Here is a 25,189-nt window from a genome sequence, read left to right on the forward strand (position 1 = left end):
TCGGTTAGGTAACAGAACACGTGGTCTTCAGACCACATGTTTATATTTTTTTAAATTATGTTGTAATATAAATATATCTTTTGTATGTTTTTCAGATAATGTATCATGATTTTCAGAAATGTCTTCAGCTAATGTGGTTTGTTCTATAAATGTTAAAGATGTTTCAAAATTTGTTGATGGTGTGACAGTAGTATTAGTAGCATGTACTGGAAAAGTAACTTTTTCAGTTTTTGTTTGATTTATAACAGTTGGGGATCTTTCTTTTGGTGGTTTTCTATGAATAATTTGTTTTGTGAATGAAAACAAAGTTGGAATGGCATTATGCTTTAATTTCTTCTTGCCATCAACTCTCACATTTTTCCTACATTTGTGGTTCAAAATGAACTTCACACAAACAAGAATTATTTGTAGGTTTCCAATTTTCTCGGCGCACTTTTTTAGCCCAAATTTTTCGCCGAACAGGATCTCTTGGAAAACATTTCATGGTATATCCTTTTGCAGAAGAATTTGAGCAACCAAAGGCTGAACATCCAGGCATTATTTAAGTGATATCTACAGAATAAAATTAAAGGGTATATTCTAAAACTAGATTCAAAATGACTTTTAAGACATCTTTAACGCATTCGGCAGAATAACAATACAAAAATACTAGTATGTAAAAGAATCATTTGTATAATGAATTTTTATATGCCTTCTAAATTGTATTAGCTTTACAAATGATATTTTAAATTATCACATACCTGTATTACCAAATAAATGCTGCAGTGTTTTATTTATATTTCTTTATTATGGTAGTATGGTATCAATATTTTATTAAAAAATTAGCAATTCTATTTACTGTACCATAATTATAAATAAATATTGTATTGTATTAACTATAACAGTGGCGTGCCGTGACATTTGATGATAGAGATGCTGTGTTTCTGTAAGAAGCCGACTTACAGGGGCAATCAGGGCCCGTTCGTATTTGTTTGTTCGATAAGCCAGTAAAAACCGTATAGATTTTCCGACGTACTTAATAAATAAGAAAGTTCAATATAATTACCTCCGTTATTAGATTCAATAAATTCCTACGCCCTCTAAATGCCAATTCTCGCTTTGAGAAAAAACACATAACATCTATTAATTTAAATATACCTATTAATCGTAATTATCTCGTTATAATTTTCAATATTTATTTTATATTGTTTACCAAAGTTAAATTCTATTCCTCTTTGATTTCCGAATTGCTTCAATTTTACGAAAGAATCGTCATTCGTCATAAATTTTATCGTCAAAATGTCGAAATTTTTATGTCGACGTATTTATATTTAATTTAGGCATCGGTCTTTCCCTCTTAATAACGTTTTCTTTTTCGTTATACGGTCTCGAGCCAAAACTTTTTTAAAATAAATTTTTGAATCACTAGCCACGATATAAGGGCTAAAATTAAAATTATCAGAAAAACTTACTTGGTAAAACAAAATGTGAGATGAATATACATACCTAGTGCAAAAAATTCTTCAATTGTACGAATATACTTTTAAAGAAACTTATAATTAAATATAACTTTGTGAAGAAACGTACATAAAAATAACAAAATATTCTTTACTTTTTAAATCTTAAAACAATCCACTTAGGGAAATAGCTCCCTGCGAGTGGCTAATGAATGAAATCGGAGACGGTCCAGGTAGGTGTGTGCGTGCCAAATCTCGAGGGTGCCGATACCGGTCAATGTCGAATGCCTCTTTTGTCGCATCACTAGTATACATCAAAGGACGCGACGGGGTTGTTGTAGATTTTAAACGTTTCTCACCATAGCTGTAAAAATCTAAGTAAGTTAAACTTAACAGATTGTCTGTCGTTCGTTTTCTAACTAATTCGTTTTAGGACCGAGTCTAGCGGCCGGATGGCCGAGCGGTCAAGGTTAGCAGCCTGCCGCCCTGGGGGACCCGGGATCGAATCTGGACGGGCCGAAAACTCCCCAGGAATTTTTCGGGGGGTGGTGCATCCGGATATGTCGGTCCCCGTCCCTCACCACCCGGCCGCCCCATTGTGGGCCTGGCCGAATCCATAATGGGCTTGCTATAAGAGGCCCTCTTAGTGCCCACAGGGCGGAAAGAGTTACAAAAAAAAAAAAAAAAAAAAAAGACCGAGTGTCCACGGAAATTTCCAAAATTTACAACTTTTCGGTCACTCTCGTTGAACTGGAAAAATTTCTGTCTTTATTACATCTAATATTATGAAGAGATCAGTCCCCACCGTACTCGGCAAGAGATTGGTTCGGTTAAGCTTCTGTTTAAGTAAAATTTCGGCTCTTTCATCGGGGTTTTATATATGTTTCTAATTCCCTAATCGCTTAATTATTTAACTACTACTTAAATAGAAATAAGTCGAAACCGGTTACTTTGTACCTGAATATTTGCAGTCTTGGGAAAAAAGTTGAAAGACAAATTTTTATGACAATGGACATATAAATCGTAAATTTAAGGAAAATAAATTCTAGAGCTTTTTTTGTACCATTGTACGTCTCATTCATTAAATTTGATTGTAAACGATGCTGCCAAAGTAAAAGTTAATGTTTTAACACTGTACTAGAATTGTACACGTTTTTTCTGCAGCCCCTTACGGATGGGACATACTAAATCGTAATATCACCGGTTTAACATTGAAATCCGTAAGTAATATAAGATGGGAGAGCGGAATAAATATATCAAATATTTCAATGGATTTTTTTAAAACTTCTGTCAACTATACAGAACTATCATAAAAACATGCCAGTAAATTCCTATCGGTTGGGTTAAGTTATAAATCTAGTCTACAGTGCGCAACCTTTTTTATAACGTGGGCAAGAATAAATTTTACGTTTTTTCCGCAGGCCGTAGTAGTTAATTGACGCCTTCTTGTGACTCGTAATTTTTTAAGTCTGCAAATATGAAATAAATAAATAATAAGTTCATTACTACATTTATTTCTCTTATCGTTTTCGAAAATTACAAAGAATTTAATAATCTATTAAAGATCTCGCGGGCCGGATAAAAACTTTTCGCCAGCCGTAGCTGGCCCGCGGGCCGGGGGTTTCCCGCCGTTGATCCAGTCTACTCGTGATTCGCATAATCGGGCGAGGGCGGCCGAATATCTAGCAGGCGGCTAACAGCCCACAACCGGTCCGGGATATAAAATTAGAATCTTTATGTGTGAAGCATCCACCAGCTAAACCGGGTGACGTTGGTGCTCCGTAAACCGCATGTGCCAATGCCTATATAATCTGGCTGATTGAAAACTGACACGGTTTCGACATTCCTTCCGCCACCGAATTATTCGAATATACAATAGCAATCTTATCGTTTTTTCACATGTAGTATAGAAATTTGTAAAAGATACATAATGCAGTTATAATAAAATATTAATTTTAATTAATGCAAAGTACGTTAAAATATGAAAATTTATATTTTATAAAATACAATAGAAAGTCATTGGAAGGTCGAATCGGCGCTTCCATCGCTTCCAATGACGGCACGCCACTGAACTATAACATTCTATGTTTGATTACAAAGAGAAATCTACCATACTTCCCAGCAAAGTACCATACGATTAATTTATCCCAGAAACCAGAGAAAAATATATGCCGCAATTTATTTGGTAATCATCACCGTCATTACCATTTTCACACTCATAATCCCATGCAGGATGAGCAGTGGGCAACAGCAGAGACAAATTTTTACATTCATTCATTCATTAACCAACTTTCTCCTACTCTATCCAGACATTTCTTTTGATTGGTAATCTAAGTATATTTCCTCTTGATCCAATGACAACCTTTCAATAAGGTTCAAAATACTAGTGTGTCTTTGTATTGGGTTAATATGCACCTAAATAGTCCAAGATGGCGGCGCTTCTGTTAGGTTAGATTAGATTAACTATATTTTTAGTAGACGTTTCCTTTTTTTTTCTTTTGTTCAATAACTACCGTGAATCAATAACTAGTGACGTTTAGTACACGGCGGCCTGACGGCGGCTCCCCTCCGGGAGGTCAGTCGGGAGCACGAACAGTCGGAAGCGCAGCCATAGCGCCGCCATCTTAGACTACCTAGGTGCACATTAACCCGCTAACTATTCATTTTTTTATTTATTGCCTTATATTAAAGTTTAAATATGAACGTAAACATAAAAATGAATCAAATCCATGCCTACCTATTGTCAAATGTGTTCAAAATCTTCTAGATTTCTTTAAAAACGACTTTAAAAAACACTTCCTATTCAAAATATACAGAGCCACGCGCACTTTTCGACAGAACATGGCGGATTTTAACCACGTGATACAACTAACCAATAGAAAATTTGACAACCCATTGTGGTTACTGTGATATCTAGGTACTCTAGTATTAGCTGAATATAGGTGGCAGCCATTTTGGAATTGATTTTTTTATGAAATATTTGTTATAAAATAATATAAATAATATATTATTTATGGAATTAACATAAAATATAGAAATAATGATAAATTCATAATTAATTATGTTTTATTACGAAATAAATTGTAATTTGTTACCACGTAGTTTTTCACCACATTTGGCGCTGTCGACGTCGATCTTTGAGTAAATAGCATTTCGCTATTGTAACACGTGGTCTGGACATAACCTCCATATAAATCCTGAAGAAAAAAACAAGAAAGAAAGAACACGTGGTCTTGGAAACTTCTCTATTGCAATCTTCTGACGATAGAGCCATAATTCAACGGATAAAAACGGTAATCTTTTCCATAATAATATATATATATGGTAACTGTACTTGTATATTATTGTAGTGTATACTTCTAGTGTATGATCCTGTAGCGACCCAACGCGATATGATGTGTTGGGCTTCTAAAGTAATCTGTGTATATAAAAGTCGAGTCTATTTAACGGAACATAGGATAAAGAAGCAGTTTGCTTAAGAGAGTATATTACCACGTTTCCGATTTTCTCCCCTCTGTTTTACATTTGTGTGACAGTAAAAGTTTACCTAGGTAGTCCCGATGGTGGCACTCCCGGTCACTTCCTCTGAATGAGGAATTTTTCACACCACCCCACAATTGTTGACCCTTTGTCTCTGAAGGTCAGTTTTTAACACGTATCAGTCTACTCACTATTCTCCATGCTTCACAAGTAGGTGTGCACTTGCACCTTAGTGTCCAGGTGGGGGCATGCCCCCACATCTTGCTAAAACTATATAACATTAAGTACTCCACAGTCAAGTGGGGTACTCAAAGCTGGCATATTTACATGGGTTAAATAGTTAACGTGATTATTCTTAGTGGAGCTATGCGATCTCGTGTGATCCAATTTTGGGGGCTATATCACAAAGGGTTGCTCGTAGAGGTATGGTTCCTTTGACTTTTTTGCTCCTATAGGTATGCTCTACAGCACTGATAAGTCTCAAACGTCTCATTCAGAGCTTGAATTGAGTACTACCATTGGGGCTACCTAAGTGTGAAATCGGGGGGTGCCGGAAAAGACGAACCCCTCTCGATTGTCACCAGTGGGTGTGATCCCGGGGAGATAAGAGTTTGTCGTACCTCCTTTTCCGGCGACTCACGGGTCAAGGATGGCTGTTACGTCGACGGCGCGTTACGCGTTACGCGAGTGGAGGAGGAGGAAGGATGGGGTCGACGATAAGGCGAAGCCGACAGTCAAGAAAGACACCATTTTATAACAAAACAAGATTTAATAAATGCTAAACGAACTAAAGTACACTTCTACCCTCGTATACAAAAAGGGGCCGGAGAGAGAGAGTTTACAATTATTTTTCATACCTCTTAACAAGTCCGTAATAGACGGAGTTCGTAATGGACGAATATTCTCTCAGAGGTGACGATGATGTTCGGGATGACAGAGAATTCGTAGACTGGACAATGGCACTTAAAACATAGACACCTTGAAACTTTCGGGTTCGGTCGACGGCGTAGTGCACTTCTTAGTGGAGAGACGATCCGACCCCTTTTGGGGGGAAGGAAGCGTCTTTTATAAGTTTTTGATGGGAAAACTTGTCACGTGATCGAAAACGAATCACTATTAGGGCCATAGGTGTTCCCGGGATATTAAATAAACGACTAGTTCGGACGCTAACTATAAACCATCGTGCAAGATGATCTACCTGCTCCGAAGGAATAACGGTTTGTTGATAGTTAGGGGACAATCGTTGCCATTCGAGGGTCAACAATTTCCCGGGTATGGAATGTTGTTGATTAAGTCGTTTATAACTGGAGTGAAATAATTTAGAAATTTTAGGTTCTTAACTTCCAGATTTCACATTCACTCCATGCTTTCTTTAAAATCATCACTTAGTTAGTGTGATTTTAAAAGATTTGATTCATAAGCCGGGGGTTAGAGGTATGTTTACAATTTAGATTGATATATTACTCTCTCTCGGAAAGGATTAGGTTAATAGGTGACATCATTGCGATAATACATAATATCAAAGTTGTTTACAAAATATATATCCCGACGCGTTTTAGACGCGTGACAATATTTATTACTCGAGGTTAGGAGAGGCGAGCGTCTGGAGTTCTTGGAAGTGGTTGGGTGGGTGGATGACGTCATCGTTGACCTAGGGTCGAGACTGCAGTTCAAAGTTCACATGAGTTGAGACTGTTTGGTGGAATTTCTTTGTTCGCTGGAGTTGGGTGGTGTGTAGCACACTATCACCATCTTGGATGCTTGGACATAAATTGTTCTGGATGGGCAAGAATCGTAGGTAAGTTGATAGAGTTGTCCGTCCACGTGGAAAAATTAAATTCGGGTGAATAGTTTTTTTTGTTTGGTGGATCGGTTGTAAAGTTGCGTGAGTCAGCCATCTTCGGTAAAGGTGATGAAGACACTGTTCTTGGATTTAAAATAAATGTTAATAAGAAGTTAATTGGAGTACGGAGAAGATGGGTTCAACCTCGGTTATTTGACGTATTGGGATAAGACTAAGGGCGTCCGCATTCCTATGTGAAATTCCGGCCTTGTAGATAATATCAAAATCGAATTCTTGAAGGAAAATGATCCATCGCGATAATCTAGAATTAGTAGTAGAATCCTTACAATCTAATAACCATCTCAAAGGTCTATGATCTGTAACAATAGTAAATTTTTTTCCATAAAGATAGGGTTTAAAATACCTCACTGCCCACACGGTGGCTAAGCATTCTTTCTCAGTAGTGCTGTAATTAAGTTCGGGTTTCCTTAATAATCGGCTCGCATAGGCAATCGGCTTCTCCTGGCCGTTTTCTTCCTGAGATAATATCGCTCCTAGGGCGAAATTTGACGCATCGGTCGCCAGAATAAAAGGTTTTGTAAAGTCAGGGGACTTCAATAATGGTGCCGACGTCAAAATTTGTTTAAGAGTTTCGAAGCTTTCCTGTTGCTTAAGGCCCCATTCAAACGGCACATCTTTCCGTAATAAATCAGTCAAGGGTTTGGCGATCGTGGCATAAGAGTTTATGTGCCGTCGATAATAGCCAGTGAGTCCTAGGAAAGAGCGGACTTCTCGTTCGAATTCAGGTCTCGGGAATTCTAGAACACATTTTATTTTGTCGGGATCGGGTTTTATACCCTGTTCTGAAATTTCGTGACCCAGAAATTTTATCTGGCGTTGCAGGAAATGGCATTTCTTAGGTTTTAATTTTATGCCTGCTTCTCCGAGTCTCTGAAATATTTGTTCAAGTCGTTTTAGGTGACTAGGGAAGTCTGGACTAAACGTTAGTATATCGTCCATGTATACGAGACATGTCTTTCCTTTGAGACCATGTAAGATGAAATCCATCGATCTTTCAAAAACCGCAGGACTTGTTTTAAGACCCATCGGAACCCTATTCCATTGATAGTGGCCGTCTGGCGTAGAGAATGCGGTCTTTTCCTTATCACCTACTCCTAATTGCCAAAATCCTGAAATCGTATCCATCGTCGAAAAGTATTTCGCTTGTCCCATTAGGCTTAGGGATTCCTGCACTAAAGGCAGAGGATACGGGTCTACTTTAGTGATTTTATTTAGTTTACGATAGTCTATTACTAAGCGTAACGATCCATCCTTTTTCTTAACTAGGAGAGCAGCCGAACTCCAAGGGGACGTAGAATGTTCGATAATATTATGGGCCAAGAGGTCATCTATGATATCGTTTAATTGTTGGCGCTGAGCGTAGGGAATGCGATAAGGAGGCGAATAGATAGGTGCCGCATCGCCAGTATTTATTGTATGTTGCACAATATTACAGTAGCCAAGGTCATAGTCATTCACGGCAAAGACATGCCTATATTTATATAGTAAATTTAAGAGATCTCGTTTCTCGTTCCGGGGGATGCCAGTCCAATCAAAAAGGTGGCTCAATTCTGCTTTCGATAGATTCGCGGATGCCCCTTCTTTTATAGTATCTGCGGGCTCACTTTCTTCGATAGCCTCAAAGAAGGTGCCAACCTTACCATCTTTCTCTAACTTAATTGTCTTACGAGTGTCATTACGAAGACGTACGGGAACTTGTCCCTTTTTATTTGGGGTCACCAACAAATTGACTCCTGAAACTCCTTCCTGAGCGAAGGAAGCAGTTTCGATTACTCCGACTTTACTAGGTCGCTTATCGCCAACAATTCTAGCAGTAACTATGTTCTCTGTCATAGGGGGAAGTTGATAGGATTCAATTAACACTACTCCTTTTCCTTCCTCCCGACCTGTTGACCGGTACGACCTTTTCGCTGAGCCGACATTTTCCTCTAGTGGAGGAGCCTCTGTTCTCTTTCGTTTTCTATCTCTATTCGGGCCTCTTTCCCTTTGTTGGTTCTGTTGAATCCTTCCCTCTCTTTTATTATTCCCTGAGGTTTGAATAGGTATCACTGTCTGCGGAGGGATAGTTAATTCTCGGCCCTTTAAATCAATACAGAATCCCTTGTCGGTTATCATATCCCGTCCTATGATGCCGTCACAGGGAGAGGTGACATCGTGATCAACTAGGCAACAGGCAAAGGGGAAGCGCAGATTTCCTATCTGGAAAGTAGGGCTAATAATACCGTAGGTCTGAATTACATGTCCCGTAGCGCTTCTAAGGTCTGTTTCTTTTTTATGATCTATATGTACTCTTTCTTTCATAGAGTTAGCGAAAACCTTTGATAAAAGTGAGACCTTAGCACCAGTATCTATCTGCACTATAGCGGGATTGCCACCTATGTAACAGTCAAATGTAGCTTCGCTAGGTGCGGAAGTATAATTAGTGATTCGTACTGAGGAGGTTCTTCGATTTCGCTTCGAAGGAGTCCTATAAGGCGGACATTCTAAGTCAAAGTATGAGCCTCGGATCTTTCGAGAGGAAAAAGGAGGGGTCCTAGAGGCTTTACTAGAGTTAGATCGAGGTCGTCGTCCTTCTACACTACGTACATTGCCCTTCCATTTGCCTCGATTTTCTTCAGTAGGCTGCGATTGAAATCTGACCCTATTTCTCTCCCCTTCGGGTTCACGTCGCCCGGGTGAATCGTTTCGCATAGAGCGGTCGCTAGGATTGCCATTTCGGCGAGCGGGCGAGCGTTGGTTCTGGGTTTGATTGAGATTCCATTTTGACTGACCGAAAGGGCGGTCACCTCGGCGATTAGGAGAGTTCGACCGATTCGCGTTACGCCTAAAATGCGGATTATTATTGGGATTGTTATTGTATGAGTTAGGAGTATAGCCTCCTCGATGATTCCGGCGAGATGTAGGATCTCTAGAGCCGAATCGAGGAGAGTTTCAGATTAGTCCGTCCATTTTAGCTTTTAAGTCCTCCATCGCTGACGTTAGTTGCACTAACTCCTCCTGAGATGAGGTTTTGTCGCTTTCCCTTACTGTTCGCATGATTCCTCTTGGATGCGCGGTGAGACTTTCGATGGTTTCCTCACTGATCGCGGCTTTTAGAGCCTCATCGAATGTCTCAGCCTCACGGCTCATTACGCGCTGCCGGATTCTTATGTCTATTCCGTTCAGAAATTGCGCTTTAAGCCTTTCATCTAACTCCTTTCTCTGAACTCGTTCAATAATCGCTGTCTCGGCGGCAGTCGCGCCAGGCTTTGGCGTAATTTCTATCTCCATCGCCAGTGCTTGGAGTCTAGCAGCATAAGTCTGTACGTCCTCGTCTCTTTTCTGCACGCACGCATAAAATTTAGATAATCGAAAGGAAAATGGCTCCCGTTCAAAACGCGCTATCATCAACCGCTTGAATTCGTCGAAGTCATCCACTTCTTTTATTCTTCGGTCCTTTCGGACGAATTCTCTCGCGATACCCGTAAGTTTTAATTTTGCCACTGCCAGCATCTGGGCCTTGGACCATGCCGCTACCTTAGTAACATCGGCTAACGAATCAAAAAAGTCCGTTACCCGAGAGCCTCCTGCTTCTCCCGAGAATACGGGTAATAGGGGTATTATTCCGCCTAAACCTCCCAATGTAAGGGGATTCGGTGCCGGATTAGGATTTGGGTGGGCTGGCCCAGCCGCATCGCGGGGATCGTCTTCCATTATGTTTTTCGTTAGTTCTTACAACTAGGTCTGAGATTCTAATACGACCCTACTCCTATGATTCCTAATTCAACTCAATTCGACCTCTCTCCCGACTGTGGCTGTTTTTCGCCTTATCGATTTTTCGAAAAAGTCGAGACCCCACTCCTGCAAACCAATATGTGAAATCGGGGGGTGCCGGAAAAGACGAACCCCTCTCGATTGTCACCAGTGGGTGACAATCGAGACTTTTGCGAGTCCTTCGTCGCGCTTTTACGACGTGCACTACGCCATCCGCCGGACTCGCAAAAGTTTCTAAGTTCGTTAAGTGCCACTGCCCTGCCTATGGAAAAACAAGCTCTACGTGCCATCGGCCCATTACCGGATTCTCCATCAGCCAAACTTTATCGTCACTTCTGATTCTGTCTATTACGGACTCATTAAGAGGTATGAGCATATATTTGTAAACTCTCTCTCTCCGGACCCCCTTTTTGTTTATGAGGGTAGACGTGTAGTTTTGTTCGTTTCGAGTTTAATAAATCTTGTTTTTGTTATAAAATGGTGTCTTTCTTGACTGTTGGCTTCGCCTTATCGTCGGCCCCAATCTTCCTCCTCCTCCACTCGCGTAACGCGTAACGCGCCGTCGACGTAACAGCCATCCTGGACACGTGAGTCGCCGGAAAAAGAGGTACGACAAACTCTTACCTCCCCGGGATCTCACACATTGGTGACAATCGAGAGGGGTTCGACTTATTCGGCATCCCCCCGATTTCACATAAGGGTGCGTTTGGAAATTCTAACCGGTAACACCGCAGTAGTGGTGAATGATGTTGTCGGTCATAGCCAGTTATTCTGGGCGATTAGAGCTTTTTAAACATGGGTTATTTTGTGGTGTTCAACATGGTGGAAAGTCGAGTGGAGATAGTATTAATTCTGTCATTGCTCTCAAATGTTGATTCGGAATCATATGACAATGATGATTTGACAAGTTCATCAAAAATTGAATTTCGGGACTTTCAGTATATATTTAAACTCAGAGGACCGAGACGAGTTCAATGGTACCCTATTTTTGGGCCGGAGGCAAAAAATAAGAAAGTTATCATACTTTTTTCGGCGATCGCGCGATGATCAGGAGTCGCGTCACTCTCTCCGCTAAGCCTATCGTGTGTTTAACAGGCAGTCTGGCAAGTTGACCATATATAGAGCTAGTGGAACTGAGTTTAGCGCCACCTGTATGCAGGCAAAGAAAACTGCTTCGGGAAAACATGTCCATCTTTGGATTGGATACGTACTGAAACGCGGTGGTTATTTTCTTCCTATGATAATGAACCACAGCTTTCTGCCACACAAAACTTCAAAAACTAACTGTTGTGGGGTCGGTTGTAGTGTTATCTATATTACTGCGCCGTCAGGTACAAAGTTTTATTCGTTTCCGAATGAACAATATCCTGGGAGGAAAGAGAAATGGCTGGCTGCAATTTAATTCCTGAGGTTAATTATATAATGAAGATGTGTTGCATTCTAACCAATCTCCTGTTATAAAACCTTAGTTGGCTCTATTTTAAATTTAGTTCTCTACTGTAAAGTTTACTAATTTTCTTTTTTCTTTTATATTATTTTGTTAATCTGACATGTTAATTGGCATACGGTGTGATATTTGAATTTAAGAGCTCTGTGGAAGAAAAGGGTAAGAAGCAAAATTAGTATTTTGAGGAAATGAAGGTAAAAGTTCTCCCTGTTAATACAATACTATTAGTTACTGCTATGGTCCTTATTGAAGCTCCTTTATATATATGGTTAGTTACAAATTTTATTATTTACCATGCAATGGATATATAGTTTACTTCTTCCACACCACCCTTTAAATTTACAAAATTAAGAGTATAATAAATATCAGAATATTAATACTGCTTAAACAAATATCAAGCAATGGGATCGGTTATTGTATATTTAAAAAACAATAATCTCTAAAAAATTGTAAAATTTCTTAAAAATAAACGAGTTTCAAAAATTAACTCTTTTTTATCCGATTTCGAAAGAGCTAAGAACTGAGATGGACACTGTGAAATTAATAAATATTCCTTACTTTATTATTCATTATCCATACGTTGTTATTCAAATTATCCAAATGCATTTCACAAATTCTTTTGCCTCTTCACTGAAGAGGCAAAGAAAAAAAAGAATTTGTGAAATGCATTTGGATAATTTGAATAACAACGTATGGATAATGAATAATAAAGTAAGGAATATTTATTAATTTCACAGTGTCCATCTCAGTTCTTAGCTCTTTCGAAATCGGATAAAAAAGAGTTAATTTTTGAAACTCGTTTATTTTTAAGAAATTTTACAATTTTTTAGAGATTATTGTTTTTTAAATAATACTGCTTAGTCCTAATGATTAGTCACTTCTCGACTTACGACCATTTCGACTTACATCCGAAGTTGCGGAACCGAACCCTGTCGTATGTCAAGAAGTGACTGTATTGACTAATGCAGGCATTCTTTGACCTTAAAGTGCTGAATGTAGTACGTATATATTATATATTATTTAAATATATAGTTATAAATAATATATAAATTTATAATTTATCAAATTTCTATTTATTAAAATATATTTAGTGTTACGTGTAACATACAAAATTCATACAGGATAAATTCATATATTGCAAGAGTGCTATTATTCCTCAACAACAATCAAATGAACAAAATGTTGAAACAAAAGTAATGAACATGAAATACTAAACTTTAAAATTATCACATTGAAAAATCACTGGTAAGATGATCATCATCAGAATCTTCCTCACTAGGATGTTTTTGTATGATTTCCAAGTGTAACATTTTATCGTTGTTGCTTTTAAGTAGCTCCTTTGCTATTAACAGTTCTTCACAGGAATTGGTAAGAACTCAATTTTGTAGTTTAGCTTTTATTAAATTTAATTGCAAAAAAAAAAATACATTCAACTGCTGAATGAGGAAGCAATAAACACATCTATTTACTGCCAAAGCAAAGTAAAAAAAAATGTAGAAATAAGAATAAAAATGAATGTTTTGAAAGGTACTAAATTGAAAGGAAAGGTATTAATATTTCATGAATAGTATTAGGAAAATGGTGTTGGGTATCTTGGTACAGAAACAATTAAAAAGGCACTAGATTAGTACAAAAACCAGATGCAACAACACTGGCGCCGGCTTTGTAGCCTCGATTCTGTTACCCGGCATCGCCGCTAGAGGCGCCTCGATCTAGTTTTGTCGTTCCTTCCACTAGCTCTATACCTTCAACAAAGGCAGATGTTGATTCACAAGCATACTGATCGTCTACAGTTTGAGTTAAGTCCTTTTTGCACACCCTCGCACTCACCGACCTCGGGGGCTATGGCTCCTCAGTCTTGCTATCGCTCGCGGTCGGCTAGTACTATGAGCCGACCATGCTATTGCGATCGGGGGTTGTGATGCTTGAACAAAAGGAAAACAAGGAACTGGCGTTCGACTGTTCGTGCTCCCAACAGACTCCCTCCGGGAGGGGAGCCACCGGCAGGCCGCCGATTGTTTAACGTCACTAGTTATTGATTCACGGTAGTTCTTGAACAAAAGAAGAAAAAAATGGCATTCGACTGTTCGTGCAATTTCTTGTCTTTCAGAGTGCTTTTTTTTTTGTTTGCAGACTTTACTGCAAGATGGCAGCAATAGCAACTACGGTGCCGTCTGCATGAAAGCATTAAAAAATTATGATAACTTTCTTATTTTTTGTCTCCAGTCCAAAAGTAGGGTATCGTTGAACTTGTCTCAGTCCCCTCAGTTCAGATGTATACTCAGAGTCCCGAAATTCATAAGTGGTAATCTATAGTACCCCAAAAATGAAAATAAACTTGTAGAATTTTTTAAACAAATATAAGAGAAAAATTTACCTTTGTTTAGTTTATACTGTGAAATCAATAATTTTGTAGCATTTGCTGGCCATTTTCCATACTCTCTTGCCCCATCTGAAATTTGGGATGACATGGCTTTTTGATCTTGGTCACTTTGTGTTGCCGAAACAAGATGTTTTGTTTTCTCTAAATTTTTTAAATCATGGCCACATTCGTCACACGATACAATGTATTCTTCTATCTTGTAATTCAGTAGAACCACTTTAACCACATTGTCACATTGCTTGCTTCAGTACTTCTGCAGGACAACCAGTAATGTCATAACAGTGATTTTTAAACACGATTGGTTATTTAGGTCACATTTTCGGTTACCAGTGTTACTGGTAACTGATGGTAGTTACCACATATGAGAAGCAATTACACATTATAAAATATGAATAAACAGCATATGTCTTCATCTTGAGGGTACAGTGGAATAAATGATTACTGACCATATTTCAGAGGTCACATGATCTTATGTTATGGTGGTACTGTACTTTATTTGTTTTTATATTGTAAGTCCCATTAAAGAGCATTCAGAAATTTTAAACCAAAGGTGTTCACATCTTTCGGCTGGGCATTTACTGTATATACAGTGGGTGATCGTTAACCAATTATCGATTTACCATAGGTTTTTATGGGTGATTTATTCGTTCTGGAGACCCCAAAAAGTAAAAAAAAAATATATACTTTCTTACTATGTTTATTTATATGTACTAATAAAAATACATATATACACAGTCATGTTTTTTCCATTTGTGGGGGTTAAAGAATTTGTCTAATGTCGATTGCTTTTCTCTCCTTCAGGATTTTTCAGAAGTAATTAATAGCATTGTAATTTTTATATCGAGTTTGTTTTCGACACTGTTTCACATAAAACACATAGTTAATTAACAATTAACTTTATTCACTCTCGGATACAACTGACTGGGGTGACGACTGCACAAGAACACAGCTCCCCGACCACGAAAGTATGTAGGAATTTTCACCCCTGACCTGACACTCAGATCAAGTTACACCCGACCGTTACAACAGATCTTCCCCCTCTAAAACGAAGTCTCGGAGATGTGCAGGTAGTGTCCGTGTTCTAGAGCTCTTTCTAACAGGTGGTCCTTTGTCTTGATGTTGGTCATTCTGGGGAGCTGGATGTTGGTTATTCTGAGAAACTGGATGTTGCCTGTTCTGGAGTGGTTGTTCTCTTCGAGCTATCAGTTGATCAATATGTCTCCTTTCTATAGTTCCTTCTGGTGAAGCTATCATGTATGTATATGGTCCGGTCTTCTTTGTCACCTTACCTGGTTTCCACTTCTTTGCGTCTCTATAGCATCTGTAGTTGATGTTGTCTCCTATCTGGAATTCTCGTATTCTTGTTTCCTCTATTCTATCCTTATATAGGTGTGGATTTAGTCGATCATAGATGGTACGTAGTCTTCTTCCCATCAACAGTTCTGCTGCCGTTTTACCTGTAGTACTACTAGGTGTTGTGCGTAAGCTAAACAAAAGTCTGGGGAGCAACACTTCAGTTTTTTCTTGGTTGTGATGTAATTTTTCAATTCTCCTCTTTATAGTTTGCACTTGTCTCTCTACTTGTCCGTTGGAAGAGGGATGATATGGAGGGGTAAATATGTGCTGTATCCCATTTTTACGTATAAATTCTTCCATTTCATGGGATTTAAAGCTTTGGTGATTGTCTGATACAATTGTATTTGGTAGTCCATGTGTACTAAATATTCTCCTCAATAATTTCACGGTTTCCTGGGTTGACTGCGTTTGTACTTCTTCTACCTCCACCCACTTCGAATAAGCATCCACTAGAATAAAATATGTATGTCCATAGTGTGGTCCTGCATGATCAATGTGTACTCGGTCCCAGGGTCCCGAGGGTGATGGCCAATGAGTATTCTTAACTGGGGTTGGGTTTGACCTCTGTTCTTGGCATTTTCTACACATCGATACAGTCTCTTCAATTTGGGAGTCCATTTCAGGCCACCAAAAATAGCTTCTGGCTGTTCTTTTCATTCTAGACATACCCTCATGTGTGGAGTGTAACAGGTGTAATAGCTGTGGTTGCAAGGTTCTAGGGATAACTACTCTTTGTCCCCATAAAATGCAACCGTGGTGAATTGAAAGTTCTAGTTTTCGCCTAGAAAAAGGCATAAGTTCTTCTGGACTACTCAGTGGCCATCCGTGTAAGATTGCATGTTCAACTCTTTTTAACACTGAGTCTTTGTTTGTTTCTCTGCTTACTTCCTGAGATGTGATGGGCAATTCTGGCTGTTCAAATATAAGGAATATCTCTCCTGGTTCAGGGATAGTCTTGTCTTCCACAGTAGTTGGTATACGAGATAATGCATCGACATTAGTCATCTCTGCTGACCGACGATGTTCAATCTTATATGAGTATGCTGCTAATCTTAAACACCAACGAATCATTCTGGGTGAGATTAAATCAGGAATTGGTTTAGCAGGGTTCAGAAGGCCCACAACTGGCTTACAATCTGTATATATAGTAAAATTTCGGGCAGCTAGGTAATTATGAAATTTTGTAATGCCAAAGATTATAGCTAATACTTCTCTCTCGAATTGTGAATAATTTCTTTCTGCTGGGTGGAGTGTCCTCGATGCAAAGTATATAGGAGCTTCGGATCCATCTGGTAATATGTGTGAAAGGACTGCTCCCACTCCATATGGTGAAGCATCACAGGATAACACTACTGGTTTATTTAAATTATAATGGATTAATAATGCTTCTGGTGTTAACATCTTTTTATTTTCACGAATGCTTTGCTGTGTTCTTTTTTCCAGATCCATTGTTTGTTTTTTTTCCAGATCCATTGTTTGTTTTTATCAAGGAGTCTATATAAGGGTTCAGCTTCGGTTGCTTTATCTTTCAAAAATCTATCATAGAAGTTTACAAATCCCAAAAATGCTTGTAATTCTTGTTTGTTTTTCGGTTCCGGAACCTGTTGGATCGCCGCAATTTTCTCCGGTGTGGGCCGAACGCCCTGAGCATCTATCAAATATCCTAAAAATTTAAGTTGGTTAGTCTTGAATAGGCATTTGTTTTCGTTTAGTTTTAGTCCAGCTTCTGAAATCCGGTTAAGAATTTTCCTCAACTTTTGATGTAGGGCTTCTTCATTGAGTCCCATGACAAGTATATCATCTATCATCACAATTGTCCCTGGAATACCTCCTACGATCTTTTCCATCTCTCTCTGGCAAATAGCTGGACAACTACTCACTCCAAATGGTAACCTTTTCATTCTGTATAACCCCTTGCATGTGTTGATAGTCAGAATCTCAGACGACTCCTGGTCCACAGGAAATTGGAAGTACGCTTCCTTGAAATCAAGCTTGGCAAATACCTTTCCACCAGATAGTGAAGCAAGTATATCGTTAATGGCCGGCAATGGGTATACATCTACTTTTATTGCCTCTCTGTTTACAGTGCAGCGGTAATCTCCACATAAACGTACACTTCCATCTGGTTTTGCAACGGGTACCACAGGAGTGGCCCACTTAGAAGTTCTAACTGGTTCTATAACTCCTAACTGATGAAGTCGATTCAACTCTTGTTCTACCTTTGTTCTCAATGCAAAAGGAACCTGTCTTGCCCGCATAAAAATAGGCTTAGCTTCTTTATTTATCGCTAAACTGACTGCCTCGCCTCTAAATAGACCCATTTCTGAATTATTGAATAAATGCTGGAATTCTTGTATCAGATCGTCTGCATCATGTTGGTGATAAAGTCCCTCTATTCTGATTCCTAATGGTTCAAACCAATTTCTTCCAATAAGTCCTGGTCCATTTCCTTTAATTACTAACAATGGCAGATTCCTAATTTTTCCTTTAAATTGTACCCTCACCATTGTAGTACCCACTACCTCCAGATTCTGATCAGTCCATGTCTGTAATTTGACTTCTTCCGGCTCTAACTTGTCTCGCTGGATTTTGATTTCTTTTAAGGTCTGTTCGCTCACTACAGTGTACCCAGCCCCTGAATCAATTTCCATCAGGATTGGTATATTTTCAATCTTGAGTAAGATTTTTAAGGGTGGTATCTTACTTCCCTGTATTTTGAATAGAGATGTATATTCCTCGACCTGGTTAGACATCAAATTTTTATGTTCCTCAATTCGGTGTACTTTGGCTCTCTGGCTGGATATCTCTTTCCGTGGTGCCCCAATTTGGTTTCTTCCCTGGTTTGCAAATTTTCTTTGTCCACTCTTTTGTTTCGTGATACACGCCTTTTCTATGTGTCCCTTGTTTCTGCAGAAGTTACAGATTACCTGAGCAAATCGGCAATTATTCGGGTTATGACTTCCGGTGCATCGAAAACAGCGTAATATGGCCGGCTGATTCTTTCTCTTGTAGTCCGCCTTTAAGTTATACACTTGGGTGTTGTTTCCGTCTGACCCAAGCTGGCTAACATCGTTAGACGCTGCCTCTGCTGCCAATGCTGCATCCAAAATGGCCTTATAAGTAGTGTCCGTTTTCGCCAATAACACGTGTTGTATTCCTTTATCCCTTAAACCTGCCACTAGCCTATCTCTTAACATACGCTCTAGTGAGGCGCCGAAGTTGCAATTCATTGCAATTTTCCGTAGTTCCGCGACATAGTCGTTGATACTCTCTCCCGGTTTTTGCGACCTCTGGTTAAATTTGAACGATTCGACGATTTCACTAGGTTTCGGGTTAAAATGGCTATCAAGAGCAGTAAGTACTTCATTGAAGTTAACTTGTGTCGTTTCTTTCAGCGCTATGAGTGTGACTACAAGTTCATATAAAGTTTCACCGCATACAGTAAAAAATAAAGCACACTTATCTTGGTCATTTTCAATTTGGTTTGCCTTCAAGCAAAAATTAAAGCGGTCCTTGTAAGTTTTCCACTGGCCGTCCATCTTGAATGGTTCGAAACGAACTCCACTGGTTGATGTTCCTGGGAACGACATTTCCGGCTTTTTATATCGAATTGTAATTTCTGCTGGCAAGTCTGTATATTATTCCTCGTCGCCAATTTTATATCGAGTTTGTTTTCGACACTGTTTCACATAAAACACATAGTTAATTAACAATTAACTTTATTCACTCTCGGATACAACTGACTGGGGTGACGACTGCACAAGAACACAGCTCCCCGACCACGAAAGTATGTAGGAATTTTCACCCCTGACCTGACACTCAGATCAAGTTACACCCGACCGTTACAACAGTAATCATAGAGATCCCCGAGACTATTAACCTCAACCTGGTTCTGGATGCCATTCTAAGACTGTTGTTCTGACATCTTTCCACTTCAAAAGATGTTTAATAGCAGATATCAGCATTAACCTGTCCTGTGTTGTTCCTGAAAATTTCCATGTTGACCTCATTGACCTGCGTGGGCTCCCCGAATATTTCTGTGTCTGCATTGGAACGTTTTTGATACTAGATGTTGGCTATTCGTCATAATTTTTATATTAAAACAAACATTTGAAATATAATTTTTTTGTTTTTATATTTTTCCCTATATTTATTTTGTTTGCACAAACAAAAAAATAATGGGGGATACTAAAAAATAAAAAAATAATGGGGATACTATAGATCAAGGGTGGGCAACCTTTTTTATAACATGGGCCAGAATAAATTTTATGTTTCTTCCACGGGTCGTAGTAGTTAATTGACGCCTTCTTGTGACCTGTAATTTTTTAGACTGCAAATATGAAATAAATAAAAAAAGAAGTTAATTACTACATTTATTTCTCTTATCGTTTTCGAAAAATTACAAAGAATTGGAAAAATAACTATTAATTAGTTAGTTATTTTTCCAATTTAATAATCTATTAAAGTTCTCGCAGGCCGGATAGAAACTTTTCACGGGCCGGAGGTTGCCCACTGTTGCTATAGATTACCACCTATGGAATTTCGGGACTTTGAGTAAATTTAAGAAACTAATAAACTAAATACAAAAAAGGATATAATTTTAAATATATATGTTGTGTTCACTAATGCAACAATGATATAGTATGAAATAAATGTGCCATTATGCCATTACTGTGACAGATAGCACTTGCTTACGTGGAGTGGTGTTTTGCCCCTGTAGAGTCGTGCGTGCCGTTTATGTATCTAATTCTGTTTAGGGAAAAATTTTTTAATTGAAATAATGTAAAATAAAGTGACTTTCAGTCACTTTTTCATTCTATTGGAAGTTTGGATATAGTTAATTGGGGCCTTTTGCTCCTAAGCTTTCCATATCTGGTCTCTGCATTCATCTATCTAACTCTGTTCTTGAGATTAGGAATAGACAGCAGACAAATGACAGTGAATTTATAGGTCTACAAGTTTTTCAAATTGCAGCCCAAAAAATTAAGATCGAGAAAATCAAAAAGACTCCAAGTGTCCAAGGGATCTGGAGATTTTATAAATGCCGATTAAAATAGTTTTAAATATAGATTTTAGATTTTATCTTAATTTAAAAAATGCACAGTAGCAGATAATGCAATATATCACATGCTTTTAAAAAATATTTAAAATATATTTTATTTTATTTTTCCGTTTTGATAGCATTTTTAATTAAATATATTTATAAGTATTTTTTTTTTATCCTATTACATTAGTTATTGTGAAGAATCAGGTAAAGAAATGTTGCAGACAGATACAAATTCAAAAATAAAGAAAAGAATGTGCCCAAGTGAAGACGAAGACGATACCGACGATAACTCTGACATATCTGCTTCCGATATGGATAACTCAAATTTTAATCCTGGGTGGGCTGATGCAATGTCAAAAGTGCTTAGGATGAAGAGCAAAAAATTAACTATTTTAAAAAAAGCAAAAAAGGATTCTGAAATTGTTGAAAAAGCAAAGAAAGATATAGAAATTGTGAATGAAAAAGGAGAATTAATTACAGAAATTTCTAAAGAGAAGAAACAGGATGATTATAGTTGTTATCAGCATGAAAAGAAATTGTTTTTAGAACAAAAACAAAAAGTAATAAATTATATTATTGTAATTACTTTGAATTAATTTTTATTCAGATTTCTTACTAATTAAATCATTGTTTTCACAGAAATTATTATGGATAAATATGTGTCGAACAAAACCCGATATTTCAGAAAAGCAAAAAGAGAGAGCTTTGAATAGAATTGCTACTAGGTAAATAATTTGTAAACATTGTAATCTTTTTTAATAAAACAATATAAATAAAAGTAGAATTAAAAAGTCAAAATTATGAGGGTCATTCAAATGAAACCCAACCATGACTTTATTTAGTAAGTATAGTACAGTACATTACATTAAAAGTAATCACTCTTTCCCACTGTGACACCAGACATTCAATTCCTTGCTCATAGAACTCAGTGGGTTGATGTCTGCACCATTCCCAAACTCTTCCACTTCAGCATCCGATTGAAACTTACGCCCTTTCGGGCACCTCAAGCTTCCCAGAAACATGGAAGTCGCACAGAGACAAGTCAGGACTGTATGCAGGATGCTGGAGTGTTTCCTACCTGAATTTCACAAGGGATTCCTGCATGATGCATGTGGTGTGAGGGTAGGCATTGTCATGAAGAAGGACAACAGCTTGCAAAAGCAGTCCAGGCCACTTGGACTTGATGGGAGCTTGCAGAGATTTTAAAGTTTCTGTGTACCAAGCAACATTTATGATAGTTCCACAGACGATAAACTCCATCATTAATGTGCCTTTGCCATCAAAGAAAAATGTCAACATCACCTTGTCTGCATTCGATGGAGACTATCTGTGTTTCCACTGGGTGCTCTGTCTTTTGCTTTTTGACTGGAAATGAAAGCCCTATGTTTTGTCTCCTGTAATGATTCTCTCTATGAAATGATAGAGAGAATCATTACAGGATGGGTCTGTCATTGGAGCATTTGCTGTGGTACTGCAATGCTTTCATTGCAGTACCACAGCAAATGCTCCATGCACATTGCAGTACCACAGCAAATGCTCCAATGACAGACCCATGCAAAAGTCTTTTTGCACAGACGGCACCCACTAGGCGCAGATCTTTTGGTACTGCAGATGCTCGTGGATAATGGTGTTCACACTATCGACACTTATTCCAACCTTGGTCGCCAGTGCTTCCACAGTGACTCGTCTATCGTCCGAAATGAGTGTCCACTTCAGCTACTGTAACCTCATCGATCACACGATGTACTTGCCCCAGTCTGGCATCATCAGCCAACGACAATCAACCATCTCAGAAGTGCTTACTCCAGTCTTTCACTGTTGGCAAATCCATACAGTTTCAATACGTATTGCTCATGTGGTGATATATGGCAGGGGGTCTGACACTTTCTGCAGTTATAAAACACACTACTGCTCACTGCTCAATTGTTGATGCATCCATTCTTGAAAGTTGGACAGAGTATCTGCCTGATGTGCTAAACAAATGCAGCTTGTTTGTAGGTTCACGTGACACTGTAGTGTGAACTTAGTGTTTCCACCTACATTTCAAATGGAGAATGATTCGCTACACATTCCACACTTTGATATATCCATTCGTCAGGTTTTATTTGAATGACCCTCATAGTTAAGATTTAAGCAATATTTTGTCATCTGTTTGTAAATTTACTATGAAAACTTATATTGTTTTCGTAGTAAATTTACAAACAGATGACAAAATTTCAATAGATTAAAAACCACATTTTTAACTTTTATGAAGTAATTTTAAGCTAAAATTATAAATTTGAAAAGCTAAAGAATTAATTATTTTTATTTTCTAATTAATATTTCTTACTATTTTGAAAGATATTTTTGTAAAAATATACAGTAGAGAGTCGTTAATCCAAATCAATTGGGGACTAAGGTTGTTTGGATTAGTGATTTGTTCGGATAACCGATTATGTATGAAAAAATATATTAACCTGTCTGATGTTGAAATTTTTCTTCGTTGCGTGTCGCTTCGTGTTGAATTTTTGTCGATTTTAAGCCTAACGAAAATTTATATATAATAATCGAGGCTATTGTATCGTTAAAAATTATTTATTTTGTACAAACAAAATAAATATATTGAAGAATATAAAAACATGAAAATTATACTTTAGAAGTAAATCTAGTATCAAAAACGTTCGGATAACTGGGGTTTGGCTTAACGACTCTCTACTCTCTACTGGCTTAACGATCTTAGAGTACAGTACCTAGATATCAGAGTAGCGACATACGAGTCACCACCGCCATGTTCTGTCGATTGTCGTCACGTGGTTTACATTAAGAAATGACGATTTTTTTTTAGTTTAATAAAGCATTTTATTCGTAAAAATGCTTTATTAAACTAAAAAAAATTGTCATTTTTTAATGTAAACCTATAGACCACGTGACGACAGTCGACAGAACGTGGCGACGGTGACTCATATGTCGCTACTCTGATATCTAAGTACTCTACCGTCTCTTAACTAAATTAATAATTATAATTTTTTAATAATTTAATAGATAATTTAGAATCATCTGGAAGAAAAGAAATGATTGGATCTTCTTGAATTTTTATGTAAATTCTTCATTCTTACCTATTTATAGGGGAGTTGTACAATTATTCAATGCAGTTAGACAACATCAGAAAACGTTAGGTGAAAAATTGTCAACAGCAGGAAATTCTGAAGTGAAAAAAGAAAAGGTGATAAAATCTTTCACAAAAGGAGGATTTCTTGATAGGTTGAAAAATAAAGAAAAGAAATCAGAGGTAGTTTATTGTATTTTATTTTTTCTTATATTAAAAGTTTAAAATACTTTGTAATTCAAATATTTTGAAAATATATTTAAAAACAATTAAACTCTCTGTAAATGTAAAAGTTTATTTTACTAAATTTAAGGAATCTAAAAATGATGAAAACTCGCACGAAAAAGAAAAGAAATGGGATGTTCTTCGAGACAATTTTATGATGGAAGCAACATTGAAAGATTGGGATAAAGATTCTGATGAAGATAAATGATATACTGTATCTTTATAATTTTTGTATAGTATTTTTTTTTTAATAAAATAAGTATTTAAGAACTTTTATAATTATTTGAAGCTTTTGATTTTTATTTCATTAAATAAACTATAAATTAATTCAATCTGTATAACTTATACAGGGTAATTAGAATTGACTACACAATAATCATATGTGATTCCTTGTCAAAAACCAGCCCAAAATGGTGTTATCTGTTTTTCAATTAGATGTGGCATTCCAGAGATATTTGCATGAAAGGTTTACAATGTTACTTCATAATTTAGAATTTTGACTTATGGTTATTTGGAATTTTAGCTCTAAAAATACAGTGGAACCTTGCTTAACGAACACCTCACACAACGAGTATTTCGCATTACAAGCAAAACAAATTGTAAAAATTTGCTTCGCTTAACGAGCAATATTTCGCATAACGAGTGATGAAGAGAGAGGAAGTCCCGAATTGTGCGCATACGGCATGCTCCATCAGTCTGTGTTTAGCACTCCTTCCACTAGCATCTTAGTATCGCTTGTGATCACATATTTTTCCAAACTCGTGTTCACACGTATTACTTATAAACATCAACAACCATAGCCCCTTATATAATAAACACGCCAAATGATATGCCAAATTTTTGTGTCATTAAATTTAATGACTGATTCCAAATTAAATTTTAGAAATGTCTGAATTAAAAATTAACTATTTATAATTATTAAATTTAATACGAGATGGAAACATAACTGCCTACCTCTAGTCAAGTTAATTGATTTCTAATATTTAATTATAGCCTTTACATAACCCAAGAATTTGGCATATCATTTGGAATGTTTATCAAACATATTAGCTGTGACTTTTCTTTGTTTCTGCAAATCGAATTCTCATTCCAGGATGGTTCATTCCGCGCTAG

The 25,189-nt window shown here is 37.5% G+C and overlaps 1 protein-coding gene and 1 long non-coding RNA gene across 2 annotated transcripts; one reads left to right on the forward strand and one right to left on the reverse strand.

The window, feature by feature from the left end:
* Positions 1 to 464: 464 nt before the first annotated feature.
* On the reverse strand, positions 465 to 4,322 carry LOC136968494 (uncharacterized). Its single transcript, XR_010879659.1, has 2 exons — positions 4,174 to 4,322; positions 465 to 552 (listed from the first exon to the last, which is right to left on the reverse strand). It is a non-coding gene; the product is annotated as an uncharacterized lncRNA (long non-coding RNA).
* Positions 4,323 to 4,601: 279 nt separating this feature from the next.
* LOC136968495 (RRP15-like protein) lies at positions 4,602 to 24,355 on the forward strand. The gene is made up of 5 exons (XM_067262476.1): positions 4,602 to 4,729; positions 20,954 to 21,326; positions 21,406 to 21,491; positions 23,872 to 24,034; positions 24,165 to 24,355. The coding sequence occupies exons 2-5, from the start codon at positions 20,979 to 20,981 to the stop codon at positions 24,282 to 24,284; spliced, it is 717 nt and encodes a 238-aa protein (XP_067118577.1). The 5' UTR covers positions 4,602 to 4,729; positions 20,954 to 20,978; the 3' UTR covers positions 24,285 to 24,355.
* The last annotated feature ends 834 nt before the right edge of the window (positions 24,356 to 25,189 follow it).

The sequence above is a fragment of the Centruroides vittatus genome, unplaced genomic scaffold, assembly GCF_030686945.1.
Source record: "Centruroides vittatus isolate TY-2023 unplaced genomic scaffold, ASM3068694v2 contig_1477, whole genome shotgun sequence".
NCBI classification, from domain to species: domain Eukaryota; kingdom Metazoa; phylum Arthropoda; class Arachnida; order Scorpiones; family Buthidae; genus Centruroides; species Centruroides vittatus.